The sequence below is a fragment of the Dunckerocampus dactyliophorus genome, chromosome 8, assembly GCF_027744805.1.
Source record: "Dunckerocampus dactyliophorus isolate RoL2022-P2 chromosome 8, RoL_Ddac_1.1, whole genome shotgun sequence".
NCBI classification, from domain to species: Eukaryota; Metazoa; Chordata; class Actinopteri; order Syngnathiformes; family Syngnathidae; genus Dunckerocampus; species Dunckerocampus dactyliophorus.
In genome coordinates, this window is record NC_072826.1 from 25367857 (window position 1) to 25382089 (window position 14233).

At 40.8% G+C, this 14233-nt stretch overlaps 2 protein-coding genes across 36 annotated transcripts in view; one reads left to right on the forward strand and one right to left on the reverse strand.

Annotated features, from left to right (window-relative positions):
- The window catches only part of znf740a (zinc finger protein 740a), a 28668-nt gene extending 17651 nt beyond the window's left edge, over positions 1 to 11017 (reverse strand). For 18 of the 34 annotated variants that reach the window (XM_054784308.1, XM_054784302.1, XM_054784310.1 and 15 more), the window contains exons 1-11: positions 10736 to 11017; positions 9063 to 9235; positions 8727 to 8909; positions 8410 to 8556; positions 7142 to 7262; positions 6875 to 6958; positions 3944 to 4027; positions 3435 to 3518; positions 2476 to 2559; positions 1715 to 1798; positions 1065 to 1148 (exon numbers count right to left, since the gene is read on the reverse strand). In XM_054784308.1, coding sequence (XP_054640283.1) covers positions 1065 to 1148; positions 1715 to 1798; positions 2476 to 2559; positions 3435 to 3518; positions 3944 to 4027; positions 6875 to 6958; positions 7142 to 7262; positions 8410 to 8556; positions 8727 to 8909; positions 9063 to 9107 — 1000 coding nt within the window. In that variant the 5' untranslated portion in view covers positions 9108 to 9235; positions 10736 to 11017. The other 16 variants (XM_054784279.1, XM_054784278.1, XM_054784280.1 and 13 more) reach the window with 16 other exon arrangements.
- Positions 11018 to 13371: 2354 nt separating this feature from the next.
- Positions 13372 to 14233, forward strand: part of LOC129187060 (LIM domain and actin-binding protein 1-like) — a 33545-nt gene continuing 32683 nt past the window's right edge. The window contains exon 1 of one of the 2 annotated variants that reach the window (XM_054785985.1): positions 13372 to 13435. The gene's annotated coding sequence lies outside the window, so the exon portion shown is untranslated. The remainder of the gene's footprint in view (positions 13436 to 14233) is intronic. The other variant, XM_054785984.1, reaches the window with a different exon arrangement.

Genomic DNA, 14233 nt, shown 5'->3' on the forward strand with positions numbered 1-14233 from the left:
GCAACACACACGAGCACGTGTCTTATGTCGTATTTTCTCTTATTATGTCTACTATATCGGGTGATATGAGTGTAAAGGTAACTATAGGGGTGTTATTTCATGTCTAGAGGTCTGGTGGTTCGATCCTCACTCCCTCCGCCCAGTCACTGTTGTTGTGTCCCTGGGCAAGACACTTCACCCACCCTGCCTCCAGTGCTGTCCACACTGGTGTTTGAATGTGAATGAATGTTTGGTGGTGGTCCGAGAGGCCGTAGCTGTGAATTTGCAGCCACATTTCCATCAGACTACCTCAGTGGCTACAGATGTACATGACCACCACCAGTGTTTGACTGAGGAGTGAATAAATACTCGCTTTGGGTGCCTTGAAGAGCGCCATAAAAATCAAATCCATTATTATTATTATTATTAAAAAGCATATAGGTCGTAGACAGGTTTTCTATGCTGTCAATACAAAAATACTTTATTTATAAATAAGAATTCTTACTTTGCAGAAATTGACTTATCACAGTAGGGTCGGGAACCAATTAACCGTGATGAGTGAGGTTCATTGGTACTGATTATTATCATCATCATCATCATCATCATCATCATCATCATCATTAAACTGGGTGAAATGCTTCGGCTGCTTTATAGTAAGGCATCCACTGCAACTAAGGCTCCCATGTACGCGTTCTTGCCCGATAAAAGGACTATTTTGCTGGTAGTTAGCTTTAACTGGTGATACTGTACTCAGGATACTGTGCATTTCTGTCACCTCCTCGCAGGAGAATACTTTGACCATTTAGAAGGTCGTTAACAGTTTTTCTATGCTCTAACTACGAACATATTAGATTTATAAATAAGAAATCCTACTTTGCAGAAATTCACTGACCACCGTCGGGCCGGAACCAAATAACCGCAATAAACGAGGGATTACTGTAATGTATATAAAAGTGTGTACATACTGCAAGTACACAGCACACTACATGAACATAATCTTTTGTCCTCATCGAGACAGGTGGCAATACAAATTTGAGGAAGCCATGTAAACATGAGAAGACGACGTTCGAATAATAAGGACGTACCTGTGTGAGTGAGACTGTGTCTTTCCAGCTGGTAACGTTGTATGAACCTCATATCACACATTGTGCAAGCATACGGCTTCACCCCTGAATGGAACACAAGAAGGTGAGATTCATTTCAAAACTCAAAAACAAGCATCATGTAAAAGACACAAGGATGTGCTATTGGGGTGTTTGTAACAGCATGCTTTTAAACACACTGTTTAGGAGACATTACACCACAAAGATTGAGCAGACATCAGCTGAAGGGCGTGTGTGATTATCATAACCAACCAGAGCTCAAGAAAAATACTTGGGAGCTACTTTAATAACGTTCAGTCTCAATGCAGACAGTAGTATGAAGCCCGTTGCAAATGCACCATTTCACTGGTCCTCCATTTGCCTTATATCCGGAGAAATGTAACTAAGGATGCCTGCCATTAAATCTCTGTTGTGTAATGTGCCTGTTATCGATACTTTCACATAGTGCTCAATCATACACATGCTATGCTAACATTACAGGGTTACTGGGTCACTTTTTCAGTGGACAGTTTTCCAACAAAGCCTAATGTTTGAATGGAAATTCACCACCAATTACATACAAATGCTACTGTAGGAAGTAGGTTGGTTATATTTCAAGGTGGTACAGTGAAAGTGGAACAGATGCAGCATACCAGTATGAGTGAGGCTGTGTCTTGCCAAATGGTAACGTTGGAAGAACCTCATGTCACACATGGAGCAAGCGTACGGCTTCACCCCTGAATGCATACAGTACCAAACTTTATTAAAGTGCTCCTGTCAACTAGCAACAAAAATAGTACATAATCTGTATACGAAAATAGCTAATAAGTCTCTAGTCACACAAATAATGCAAAAAAATGAATAATGACAGGCCTACTTCTTAAACTGCACATAACCAAGGGATTTTAGGCTCGCATTTGTCTTGAGCTTCTCTCACGGTACCGACACAGCTCGGCTCGGCTCTACTCAACTTGGTTGGGGTGGTTGGTTTTCCACTTCAAATTAGGCACACTAACAATAGACAATAATGAAGGAGAATATGAGGCTCTCCTGCATTTAATGCACAAAATGTGGCTGTTCACCACAATAAAGACACAAATTGAGGACACATTGTAGAGAAGGCTGAGGGCAGCAGACTGCAGAGTATAATATTAGAGCATTGTGAATCCTCAAATGCTTTGCCGAAGCATCGTGAATCCTCAAATGCTTTGCCGAAGCATCGTGAATCCTCAAATGCTTTGCCACAGCCTGTTTAGAACCAAAACCAGTAGCTGGTTAACAGTGGAAATGCACCGATAGGGAGTAGAGCTGTGGTGAGCAGTGTGGCTACCGTGCAGTGGTAAAGAGGGGCGGGGGCGCTGGGTGAGGCCTATACACTTAGGGCACTCCATGGTGTTATAAGTAAAAAATGTACCCGTATGTGTGAGTGTGTGTCTCGCCAGGTGGTATCTCTGGAAAAATCTCATGTCACACATGGAGCAAGCATATGGCTTCACCCCTGCACACACAGAGCAAAATTGTTTTGTAGGGGAAAAAAAACACCACAATGACGTTAAAAGGGTACAGCCAGTTATGTATCCAGACATGCCAAAGGCAGTCGCACAAGTACATGACACTTCTTGCATTAAAAGCTATGGTTTTATAGTTATTATCAGCTGAAAAGGGTTCTAACTTGAAGTCAAAGTGATGCTAACTCAATGGCAGTAGCTCTCTGGAACAACTTCAAGTTTAAAAGATGGAAAACAGCAATAAGCATTACTCAAGAAGTTTGATCATTCCTTTCCTATTAATACTTCAAGTGGCCAGTTGAGGTCATTATTACTGTAAATTCCGGACTATTTTTTCTCATACTTTGAACCCTGCATCTTAAACGATGCGGCTAATTTATGGCTCAAAGAACTACAGTTCCCATGATGCTTTGAGTGCAGATTCAGGAAGTAGTTTCGGAACGCTAATATTACCTTTTGAAGTCTTATGCAGCAGTCGTGTTATGAGCTGACAAATTTTAAGTTAAATTTAATCAAGTGGAAAATTACTACAGCTTCTGCTTGGACAGATTGGCCCACGGCAGCTGTTTAAATTCAGATGAAAAAAAGTACTGAACGTCTCACTCATAGAAGCTAATGAGTGACGCTAAGAACAGAGTGTAGGTAGGATTGCAAGGTTTATAGTGTTTTTTTCTATGTTAATATCCCATGATACAACGTGGACACCTGCGGCTTATAGCCAAGTGCGGCCTATATATGTAAAAAAAAAATTCCCCTTTAAATTTGGTGGGTGCGGCTTATATTCAGGTGCACGCCATAGTCCGGAATTTACTGACTAGGTATTACTCTGCGGGTTGAAATGGAGCAAATGAGAGCAACCTCATACCCGTGTGAGTGAGGCTGTGTCTTGCCAAGTGGTAGCGTTGGAAAAACCTCATGTCACACATGGAGCAAGCGTATGGCTTCACCCCTACACACAAAAAGTATGTCAGTATCAGCTAGAACAGACAAATTTCACATCAACTCTTCCCTCGCGGTAGCTCTTCTTATATACCCACATGTCCTCCATGCACACCACTTAGGGAACTAACGTTGTGCTGTGTGTGGTTATATCGCCAAATCATGTCAGCCACATTAAACGTGTCTAAAGATTGTTTCTTTAGGGACAACAAAGTAACTGCGCGGAACAAAGAGGAGCTTTCAGCAGGGGAAAAGCTGACGTTAAGTACATTTATCTTACATTTTAACATGTCTGGATACATCTCAAATTTTTCCTCAAGTCTTAAAAAAAAAGGTAGCAAAATTGTAAACTGAAACACTATGCTAATGCTACACTTGTTATTGTTGTTACTGGTCTGAAAAGTATGGGATGAGCTTGTGGAAGTAGACGCATACCAGTATGAGTGAGGCTGTGTCTTGCCAGATGGTAGCGTTGGAAGAACCTCATGTCACACATGGAGCAAGCGTACGGCTTCACCCCTACATACACAGAGTAACACATTAGCTACCATGTGGCTTTGGCATCAGACGGGACAATCATTCAAAGGTTTGCTGGATTTTAGGTCCAATTGTGTGTCTTCTTGATGTTAATGTTCTGCGTGGAGTTACGACACACAAGCAGCAGCCACAGGATATATGAGCCAAGCATGCGTGAACGAGACACACAAGGCAGCAGCAGCAAGACAGCAAAGACACGCACGCGGGAGACAGCGATCACACGGGCCAACTACAGCAGACACATTTGCACCACTATTGGCTATGATGAATGAGCTTTTTACAGTTAGAGAGGGTAGGGGTGTGGTTTGAAGGTATTCGGATTGTTTTAGGCATGACTGCAGAGTGATAACCTGCCCCAGAATGCTAAAGCTTGCCATTCAATTGCCAACCGAAACGATTAACATTAAGGGTTTTTTTGTTTGTTTTTTTTTGAAAGCCTAAACCATTAAGCCAGATAATTACAGCTCAGCCACACGAGCTGCAGCCATTAATGTGTATGTATTATATGGGTGGACATCAAAGGACTATAAGCAACATACCAGCAAACAACCTACTAAGAACCTGCTTTCATCAGACTACACCAGGCAGGAGGATGCAAACGCAACCAACTTTGAGAGGTTCACCTAAAATTATAAATTAGACAGTCGACACACACAACCACATTCTACCAACACTAAACTTCTTCTACATTACATCAAATAACAGCCAACTATTTTAGCTACACACACAAAGACTTGGAAAATCCTGACCTATCCTAGAATAACCCCACAAGTATTTGATAAACATTAATTGTATTGTTGATTGCCAACTAGTACATTCAAAATAAATCACCAAATTAAATGAGAGCAAACATTATGGCAATAAATATCACACTAAAAATGTATAAATCAAATGATGTGATTGGGATGTGAAGCTGCTCTACAGTCTATAGTGTGATTAATTAAGATATGGTTTTTGTAATTATGTCTGACTTTTTTTTCATGCCAATCGATGTTTCGTGGTTACATATGCACTCCCATACATTATTTCTGTGGCCCCTCCCTCCCCAAAAAACATGATACACAGGATATACAGTCGCGCGTCCCTCCACTAAGGAAGGGCTTTACTTTTGTTCTTTTTATCTAACTTTGTTCCCTTCATTATCTCTCCCAAACATGGGGCAGGCTCTTCTGATTGCAGTGCATCAGAAGAATGAAACTAGACATCGTAAAATGCGCAAATGCTCACAAAGTGGAGTAACGCTGATCAACATCGGCTGCATGCCGGGTCCAAGCCATTGAAACGGTGCCACCATCATGAAAGATAAAGATGGTATCATTGAACATGTGAAACGATCTGCTCCAATGAAATGGACAGTGATCACTAAGCAGACTAACTCCTCCCAATGCAGCTCGTCTTTCCCTTCCTTGCAGCGCCCCTGCCAGTGTGCAAAACATACAGAGTAGTTCTCTTTTTTTATCGTTTCATTTCATTCTTGTACTTAATCTTTGTATTTTATATGTCCTTTATGTGTTCGGCGTACTGTGTGAGCAACTTAGGTGTTGATTTATGTGGAATTTATTTTCCGACTTGCGCGCCAACTCCAACAGGAACTTGTACATAGACCCATAACTTCTTGTACTCTTGTAAAGGAACATTACCTTCTCACATTATTATATGACTTGTCCATTTCAGTGAAAACAACTGAAGAAACAGCTTGCGCTGCAAATAAGTCAAAATGCTAGACTAGAGCAATACAAATTCAAAACCGATACTAATGCTTAAAATTAGTCCTCTGATGTCCATGCAGTGACTCTCTAATGAAAAAGTTACACAAATTACATATTTTGGCCTATTTCCATAAAAATAGCAGAGTCAAACAGTCAGGTTTCAAGTCCACCGTCAAGAAATCTTGCTTACCTAACGTTACTTAGCTAGAACCCAATTGTTTATTAACAGTTAAGTCCTGCAATCAGCACTCAAATTGTTTTATGATCCCACGCGTTCTCTCCACCCTAACGTGTTAATATTATGAGGCAATTTGTACAGAAGTAATGGAACCTAGTAAATGTACTCGTTAAGGCTACCCACTTTATCTGAAGCTTGTTTCAATTAATCGAGTGGGTTAGGCCCAAGACAGATCAAATCAATATGAGCCAAATATAGTTTGTGGTTTGGTCTGCAGCATATAAGAAAAGAGGCAAAAATGTCCATCACTGGTTTGCAAAGTCAAAGCCAAGAGTGTGAATATCTTGTTTGGTTTAAAACACGGGCCTGCTTTCATGGATGATCAAGGAAATTTAAAAAATATTCCCATTTGAGAGGCTGAAATTAAATATTAAAATTTTTAAACTTAAAAAAAGATGAAATGCATACCAAAATAGTGGTCAATTAATTGGATAATCGATTCATCGATTAACTGTTGCAGCTCTAACTGGTGGAGAAGCATATTTTGCTCCTGCAGAGACACCAAATGAAATTTTCGTATAGACACATTGTGAATATGATACTGTGGAATCTGTGGTAGTATGTATTCTAAAAACTACACAGAGATAATTTACAATGACAGATATGGGGTGATAGAGCAAAAATAAATACATAAAGCAAGAGTTTTTAATAGTGGACTTGTCGCTGATGGACCGTACTGTATTACATTGTATGGAGCAGGTGTTTACTTAATGTTGAGGGACCAGAACTTTCTGCTTCAAATGCCTTTAGGGGGTGGCTTTGTTGGAAATTACTGTCCACAGACAAAATGAACCCTGAGCATCCGTCCATTATCCCAGTCTCAAGACGACAGATGCAGTCTGGAGCATATATGTAACATGGGTACGGTTAAAAGACGCATACCCGTATGAATGAGGCTGTGTCTCTCCAGGTGGTAACGCTGAATAAACCTCATGTCACATACGGCACAAGCATACGGCTTCTCCCCTAAACCGAAGAGCACCAGTTTTAGTTCAAGCCCCCCACAGACAACACTAAAAGCTGTGAGGCAAAAACCTATGTTTCTAAGCAGGCCATTTTAAACCTTACAGCACAGTTCTATCATATCCAGACCTTATCAGCTAAGGATTTGTTGTATTCAAGCATGTATGTTCAAAGCGTGAAGCATACCTGTATGAATGAGGATATGTCTCTTCAGGTGGTAGCCGCTCCTAAATGCTCCATAACAGTGGTCACAAATAAAGTTTTTCTGCACTTTGGAAGATGGACCGTTCTCATCTCCGCCTGCGCCCTGAGGAGGACAGCAATGAAGAAGTGTTTAATTGTTTACAACACCGCCGCTGCCACTACACCACGCATATAAACTAAGGCTATGGCTGCTACCATACCGTCCCATTATCATTTTTTTAGGGCGTACTCATGCTAGGCCAGACTTTTTGCTTGTCTCATCACTTCTATTCTGCTGCTTCATGACAATGTCTCTGACTTTGTGGATTCTTTCCAGTCTTACTTCATGTCATTCTGATTACTTTTACTGAAGAAAGTGTCGGCTGTCATTACTTACTTGCGAGAAGAGTGAATGCTTTAGTGAAATGATGTGTCTTGATTACACGCACTAATTCAACCGCGGGTGAGCGAGCATGCCATTGGTGTGACTTTTGTAAAGTCTTTGTATTTTGTCAGTTATCGTTAAGCAACTGCCAGGAGCCACCGCTTTAATGAAATGATACATCTTTAATATTTGCACTCATGTAGTCCCGGGTGAGCGAGCGTGCCATGGCTGTGACTTTTGGATTATTTTGAGTCTTAGTATTTTGTTTCTATTGTGAATTGTGTTGGTAATCATTAATAACCTGCAAGGAGCGATTGCGTTAGTCATTATACGACACCGATACGTGTGGAATCTTACCCTACCGACTGATCTACTGGTGCCAAATGGTGCCGTGCCCGGGCGTAAATCAGTGCTCTCACACTAGCCAAACACGCCGTGCTTTCAGTGTTAAGTGGGCCTCAGCACGATATGACTGGCCTAGTGTGAGCACGCCCTGAGTGTAAAGTTCTATTTTTTGTGTTTGGTGGATTTAAGAGGTTTTTTTTTTTTCCAGATTAACGATGAATTAACTTGCAATCGCTTCCAAAAGGCCTTGTGCCCCATGTTACTGCCCCCCGTATGCACACAACTGCCGTTATTGTGCACCGCTTCGCCCTGCTCCCCTCCCCCCCAGCTTTCCTCTCGAGATCCTCCACCCCCCTCCACATTTTCCTTGCGCTCCTGCCCCCACCCCCACACACACAAACAAATGTGCAGACTAGGGAGAGCCCCAAGAGGAGTGCTTTTTCACTCAAGTTCCACCATTTTTTTTGGCACCCTACCAGCTTTCCGCTGATACAAGGAACACGCGGAGACCCTTCCCTGTTTTGCGATCACAGCCACTGACCTTCCCTCCCCTTCCCTCTTGTTCTCTCACTTTACAGGGCGTCACTGATTTCCTGTTCTTTTTTTTCTGCTGCATGTCCTCGCTGGTCCTCATGTCCTTCTCATCCAGCAGGCGCGGCGCTTGGAAGTCGCCTTCCTTCCGGATCAGCTAACATATACACACACAGAGCAGAGCATTACTGAAAAAGTAGCTGCTTTGTTTGTAACAAAACATATTACAAACACACAAGGTCTCTAAGCTGTTCATAAATGTGCATGCAGGCTGAAAAGTATGCCAAAGGTAGCATTAAAAAAGTGCCAATCCCAGTGAGTCCTAACCAGTGGTGGACAGCTCATGCCAGATGGGAGGATCATGTGACTCTGAGGAGCACGGTCAGGTCCCTCCCTCTGTGGCGGTGCGTGGCCAAGAGGAGCCATCATCTTCTTGGGTGGAGCCGCCATTGTGCTGGCCTGCATCAGGGCCATGCTGGACAGCACCGCTTCACAGCCTAGCAGACCCGCCTGGGGAGGTGACAACATCTAGATGAAATGACCTTCTCTCAAAGGTCTTTGAACAAGCTGCTGTTTATCTTATCAGACAACATCCTGAGTGACACAAGACTGGCAATTCAGAGTTATGTGCAACCACGTTGGTGTTCTAAAACAAAAACAAACCCATTTCATATGGTCGCGGACTGAGCTGCTGGGCAGATGTGACATTGCTGTGGTAACGGTGTGTGTGAGCGCAGGGACAGGGGTGGGGGCAAGGTCATCCAGGGATCCGTCAGTCAGTCAGGATGGTCAGGCTGGTGGGAAGCCACACCCACCTCACTCATCTAGCATTAAAACTGAAGAAGAGGAGGATGTGGATGAAATAGACAGACATGGCATCACAGCATCACCAGGTACATGTACTCCATTTGAGGCGGGGGTGTCCAAAGTGCGGCCCGGTGGCCGCCGCTCGTTTTTTATTGGATCTCGGCATATTCTAAAAATAAAATTGATTCATTATTGAGATATATTACGAGTCAATACACTAACTTACTATGTCCCCCTATTACGCAAAGCTAAAATGTTGTGCTTATTTTTCTAATTTTCAATTAAAATATAGCTGTGGGACACATTTTGGACGCCCCTGCTCTGTGTAAAATGTATCGTTTCTTATTTTATTCCTGATCCTTGTATCTAAATTATTTAAGGAACCTATATATGAATATGTTTGGCAAAAACAGGCTAACCTGTCAAAATGAGTCCTACTAAGAAGTAATTCTACAATCAGTTACACTTGACATTAACTTACTGGTTTGTAGGGCATCAATAATCATACCCTGTATATTTGTGGTCTACAGACAAAAACAGATATACATGGTAATAACTGACAACATATATATAGAATGGGACAGTTTGACATGAGTTATGATACAGGATTCATGTGGAAAAGCTCGGAAGTGCGTCTTAGTTATTAATGTGACGATAATAACAAGGCTGTTTTGTTTGAAAACATGTATATACCGAAGTATAAACTTTTGACTAGTACGATTATAATAATGAAAAAATTATTTCGATGTCAACAGCGATTTAACAAGGGAACTAATTCACCAGACCTGATGTATAATAATGCCAATGGTACTGATCTTACATGTTCAATCTCATTTCTCGTCCCCGTTTTCTTGTAATCGGTTACGATATCACGAGCAAAGTAAAAAAAAAGAAGACATATTTCAATGTGAAAGCTACATTAGCTTTGATTAGCCAACGTTGTTACCACTATGTAATTACACGGCTGACATGACCTTGCCTCACGAAATATCCGACATTATACAGTATCTTATGTAAAGATTTTCCTTACCTTTGTTAGCAGCTTTTACTTAAAAACAAAATAAGTTGATATTTTTCTTTTGGCTGGCCAGGCCTTCGCGGTTCAACCAAGCCTGACGCTAAGCTAGCATCAAGTAGCCTTTAGCAAGCTGCTCGGTAGCGCCCTCGCCCACTCCAATGTTAAACACCATATTAATCCATTTTCATGTCGATTACATACAGCAACTAGAGCACATCCATCGAGAAGATTTGGTTAAATGATGTGGTTCTCTGCGTGAGTCGTGAAAGACAAAGCGCGACTCGCTCAAGACTAGACAGAGCGATAAAGACGTTCATAATGGCCGTCGTGCAGCCTCCCCCATCCGAGCTAACATTAGCTAGCTCGGGCTAACATCGAAGCTAAAATGTCGTCTAAGTGTCTCCCGCCGTTTGAGTCTGTGCGTGGGCGTCTAGAACTGAATACCACCTGGTAAAGAAAGCCTCCAAAAATAACCACACAGAAAGAAGAATGGAATGATGGTGCTTTTTACCTCGTAGCTTCGATCGCCCGACGTTTTTTTCCGAGAGCGTCTAGTTTACAAACACAGGAAACGCCACAGGATGTACCGACCCACTCCCCCACGCAGCAGCAACAGCAGCCCCCTCAAACCAGCACAAAAGGCGCATCTTCTTCAACCACTCGATGGCCAATGTCGATTCAAACGGCTGCCTAAACGCGAGGGAAGCATTTGTACATCATTTTAAAGCGTTTTTATGTTTTTCCGTGGGAGGGGGGAAACCTTGCGGCAGATCGAGGCGCGACTGGAAGATAGAGTGGGCGGATCGATACAAATATCGATCTTGTTGATACTAAGGGTCGCGTTTGTATCGGATTGATACGAGCAAGTCGAAAGTGATATTTTTCGGTTATTTCCTATTTTCATTTTCAGTAATATCTGTGTTTTCGTTGTTCATATTGTTATTTTATATTTATATGTTGTCATATGGATTACAAAGTCAGAGAATAAGTTTTTGGACACCAGAGGTTTGGGGGCAAAAGTGCTAAAGAATGAGAGGCATTAGTATTTTTTATATTATTTTATTTCATTATCATATATTATTTATGAATTGTTAAATTGGTCACAAGTAAGTTTGTTGATTAAAACATTTTTTGTTTTGTCTACATTACAGGGGTTGCCAAAGTACAGCTCGTGGAGCAGTTTTGTTCTGCAGCTCTTTTTTTATTTGCCCGCATCATATTGTAGAAATATCATTACTTAAAATATATATTTTAATAATGTTAAAAACAGCAAAAATAGAAAACTAGAGTAAATCAGGCATAATGTAATGACAAAAGGCCGCAATGTTGTCCTGTGTTTTAATCTAATTATAATCATGATCACCAAATTAAAGGCAAAATCACATAATCATTCAAGGAACTTGAAACATTTCAAGTAAAAAATATTGGTATCAGTAATGATGGCCTTGAAATTACTTGATATCGAATCGATGAAATATACAGTATCGCCCACCCCTACCAGAAGAGACACAGATGGAGGAAGAGGAGGGAGACGAGGGGCACTCAGCACAACAACCCCTTAAACCTAAACTCCTTCATCTTAACAGCCCATCTGAAGCACAACAACAATGCTCTTGCATTTAGAGAATAATAAACATTGATTTTTAAGACAATTCTGCTATTTCTACTTTTGATTTGTTCTGAACTTTATGAGTATCGCCCATCACTAATCACAGCATGTCAAAGGAATCCCAAGATACCAAGTATTAGCTGTGAGGAGCATCCCTGATGACATCTGAGCAATCTGACTGAATGCTTACAATTGCTGCATTCGTGGCTACTGGGAAATCAGAATACTTTGAATTTACTGAATGAAGGCCTGACTTTAAAATATTTCATTGTAAAGTAAAAAAAAAAAACCTGACAGACACCACAAGCTGGTATTTTTATTGTTTGTGAATAGAAAACACATACACGTGAACCCTCTCGTCACCGTGCCTCCAATGCAGGGGTCAGGAACCTTTTTGGCCACATACTGTATTTTAAAATGTACACTCCTGATCAAAATCTTAAGACCAGTTGAAAAATTGCTAGAATTAGCATTTTGCACATTTGGATCTTAATGAGGTTTTAAGTAGAGCTACAATATGCAAAAGCAAGAATGGGGAGTGAGACAAAAAGCACATTGAAAAAGTAGTTTATTGAAAACAACAACTAAACTGGTTGTTTATCAGCTGATCAAGACAATCGCTCAAAAAAATAACAAAAAACTCTCCAAACTCCAAACTCTGGATTTATTCTTTTTAATAATAAGAAAGTTTTATATTTTGAACATTATTTGTTAACAATGTGATTTCTGTGAAATATCAGTGAAATTTGTTTTTAAATAAATACATTTCATTGTATTAAAAATGTCTGCAGTCATAAAAAGAGCCATATCTGGCCCCAGAGCCATAGGGTCCCTGCTCTAATGGTATTTTCGCTACACGTATAACAAGAAATCAAAATGGCTGACCAACAATGATGTGTTAGAATGCTTAATTAAAACACTCCTAACTAGACATGCCCTGCAATCTATGACACAAACAACCCTTTCCTTCTAATTGCTGCTCTACCCCTAAAGAAATGAACATTCGTCTCCTTTACTAAGTAAACAAAATAAGTGGACGTGTGGGCGCAGAAAACAAAAGCTAGCCAGGTACAAGTAACGTAACACCAAAGGTCATTGGTGCATAAAGTCACATGACCTGGCTCCTCCACTCCTGTGAGACCTTTCATTTCGCTCCGCCTCCTTTAGGCCGCACAGGGATCATGTTGCCAGGTTGAACGTTTTTCGATTTTAAATTAAATTATGAATTTGAGTAAATTGCACCAAACAAATAGCTGACAGAGGTCATAATTGAAACGCATAAAATGACCGTTAGGCACACCTTTACTTTCTATCAAGGTAAAATAATTTTTAAAAACAACGCTGTCATAAAGGTATTCAACTCACAAAACATGTTTTATTGTTGTCATCGGTTTTATACAGTGATACAGTATGTTAAATACTTATTTACTTCGTTACTACCCTAACCCATATGACAAAAAAATCCTGACTGCCAACAGGATTTACCTGAGCGAAGAGCAGGATGACGTGAAAGGATTGGCAGTATCTGGCAACTATGCACCAGGCGGCAGCTAGTGTCAGGTGTCTCCAAGTTTCCTCAGAACTCCACGGAAGTAAGCACAGGTAAGACAGCTGTCGAAGCTATGCCATAAAAACACACCAAACGGTTAAATATGAATACTATGTGTCATATCTTGTCGTGAATTTGCTCGTTTTCGTCAGCTAGTTTACCGCGGTGTCACTCCTTAGAGATGAACCACAAACCTGTCTGTCTCTCTAAATGACGTTGAGCTCATAAATGAAAATATTAAATGGTATTTTGTGGATTAACATTACATTTACAACAGTTTAAAGCTGTTTATCATCACTTTTGATATACAAATGTAAGTGAATTACATACAGTATGTAGGGCCAGTCTAAGCAGGCTTCTCCAGTTCTTCTGTCCTGCCTTTCAATACACATCTATTGTTTTCTAATCTTCAATGTCCTTATTATGCATGAAGAAGTGCACACTCCTGGTGACTTATGAGTCATTCTGGATCTGAATGTGAAGGTGTTGTGGTTGAAAGTGGGTTTAAAGGCGAAAGCAGTGGTGTCCAAAATGCGGGCTGGGGGCCATTTGCTTGCAGCCCGCAGCTTGTTTTTTATTGGTCCTCGGCATATTGTAGAAATAAAATTAAACAACAAAAAAAAGCCATGTAAAAATGGCTAAATAGAGCTGAAAGGCAGAATGTAAAGAGAAGATGTTGGAATGTTGATACTAATAACAAAACAAAGCTTTGTTTTTAAATGCACATAAAGGTTTTTTAGGCTTTACACCTTGCACTAATGCAAAGTGATGACGTTTCTGTATTTATTGTTTAATGTCGTGCCATCAGACCTGAATCCAAAAGGAAGTAAGGTGTCCCAGTTTCAATGCGA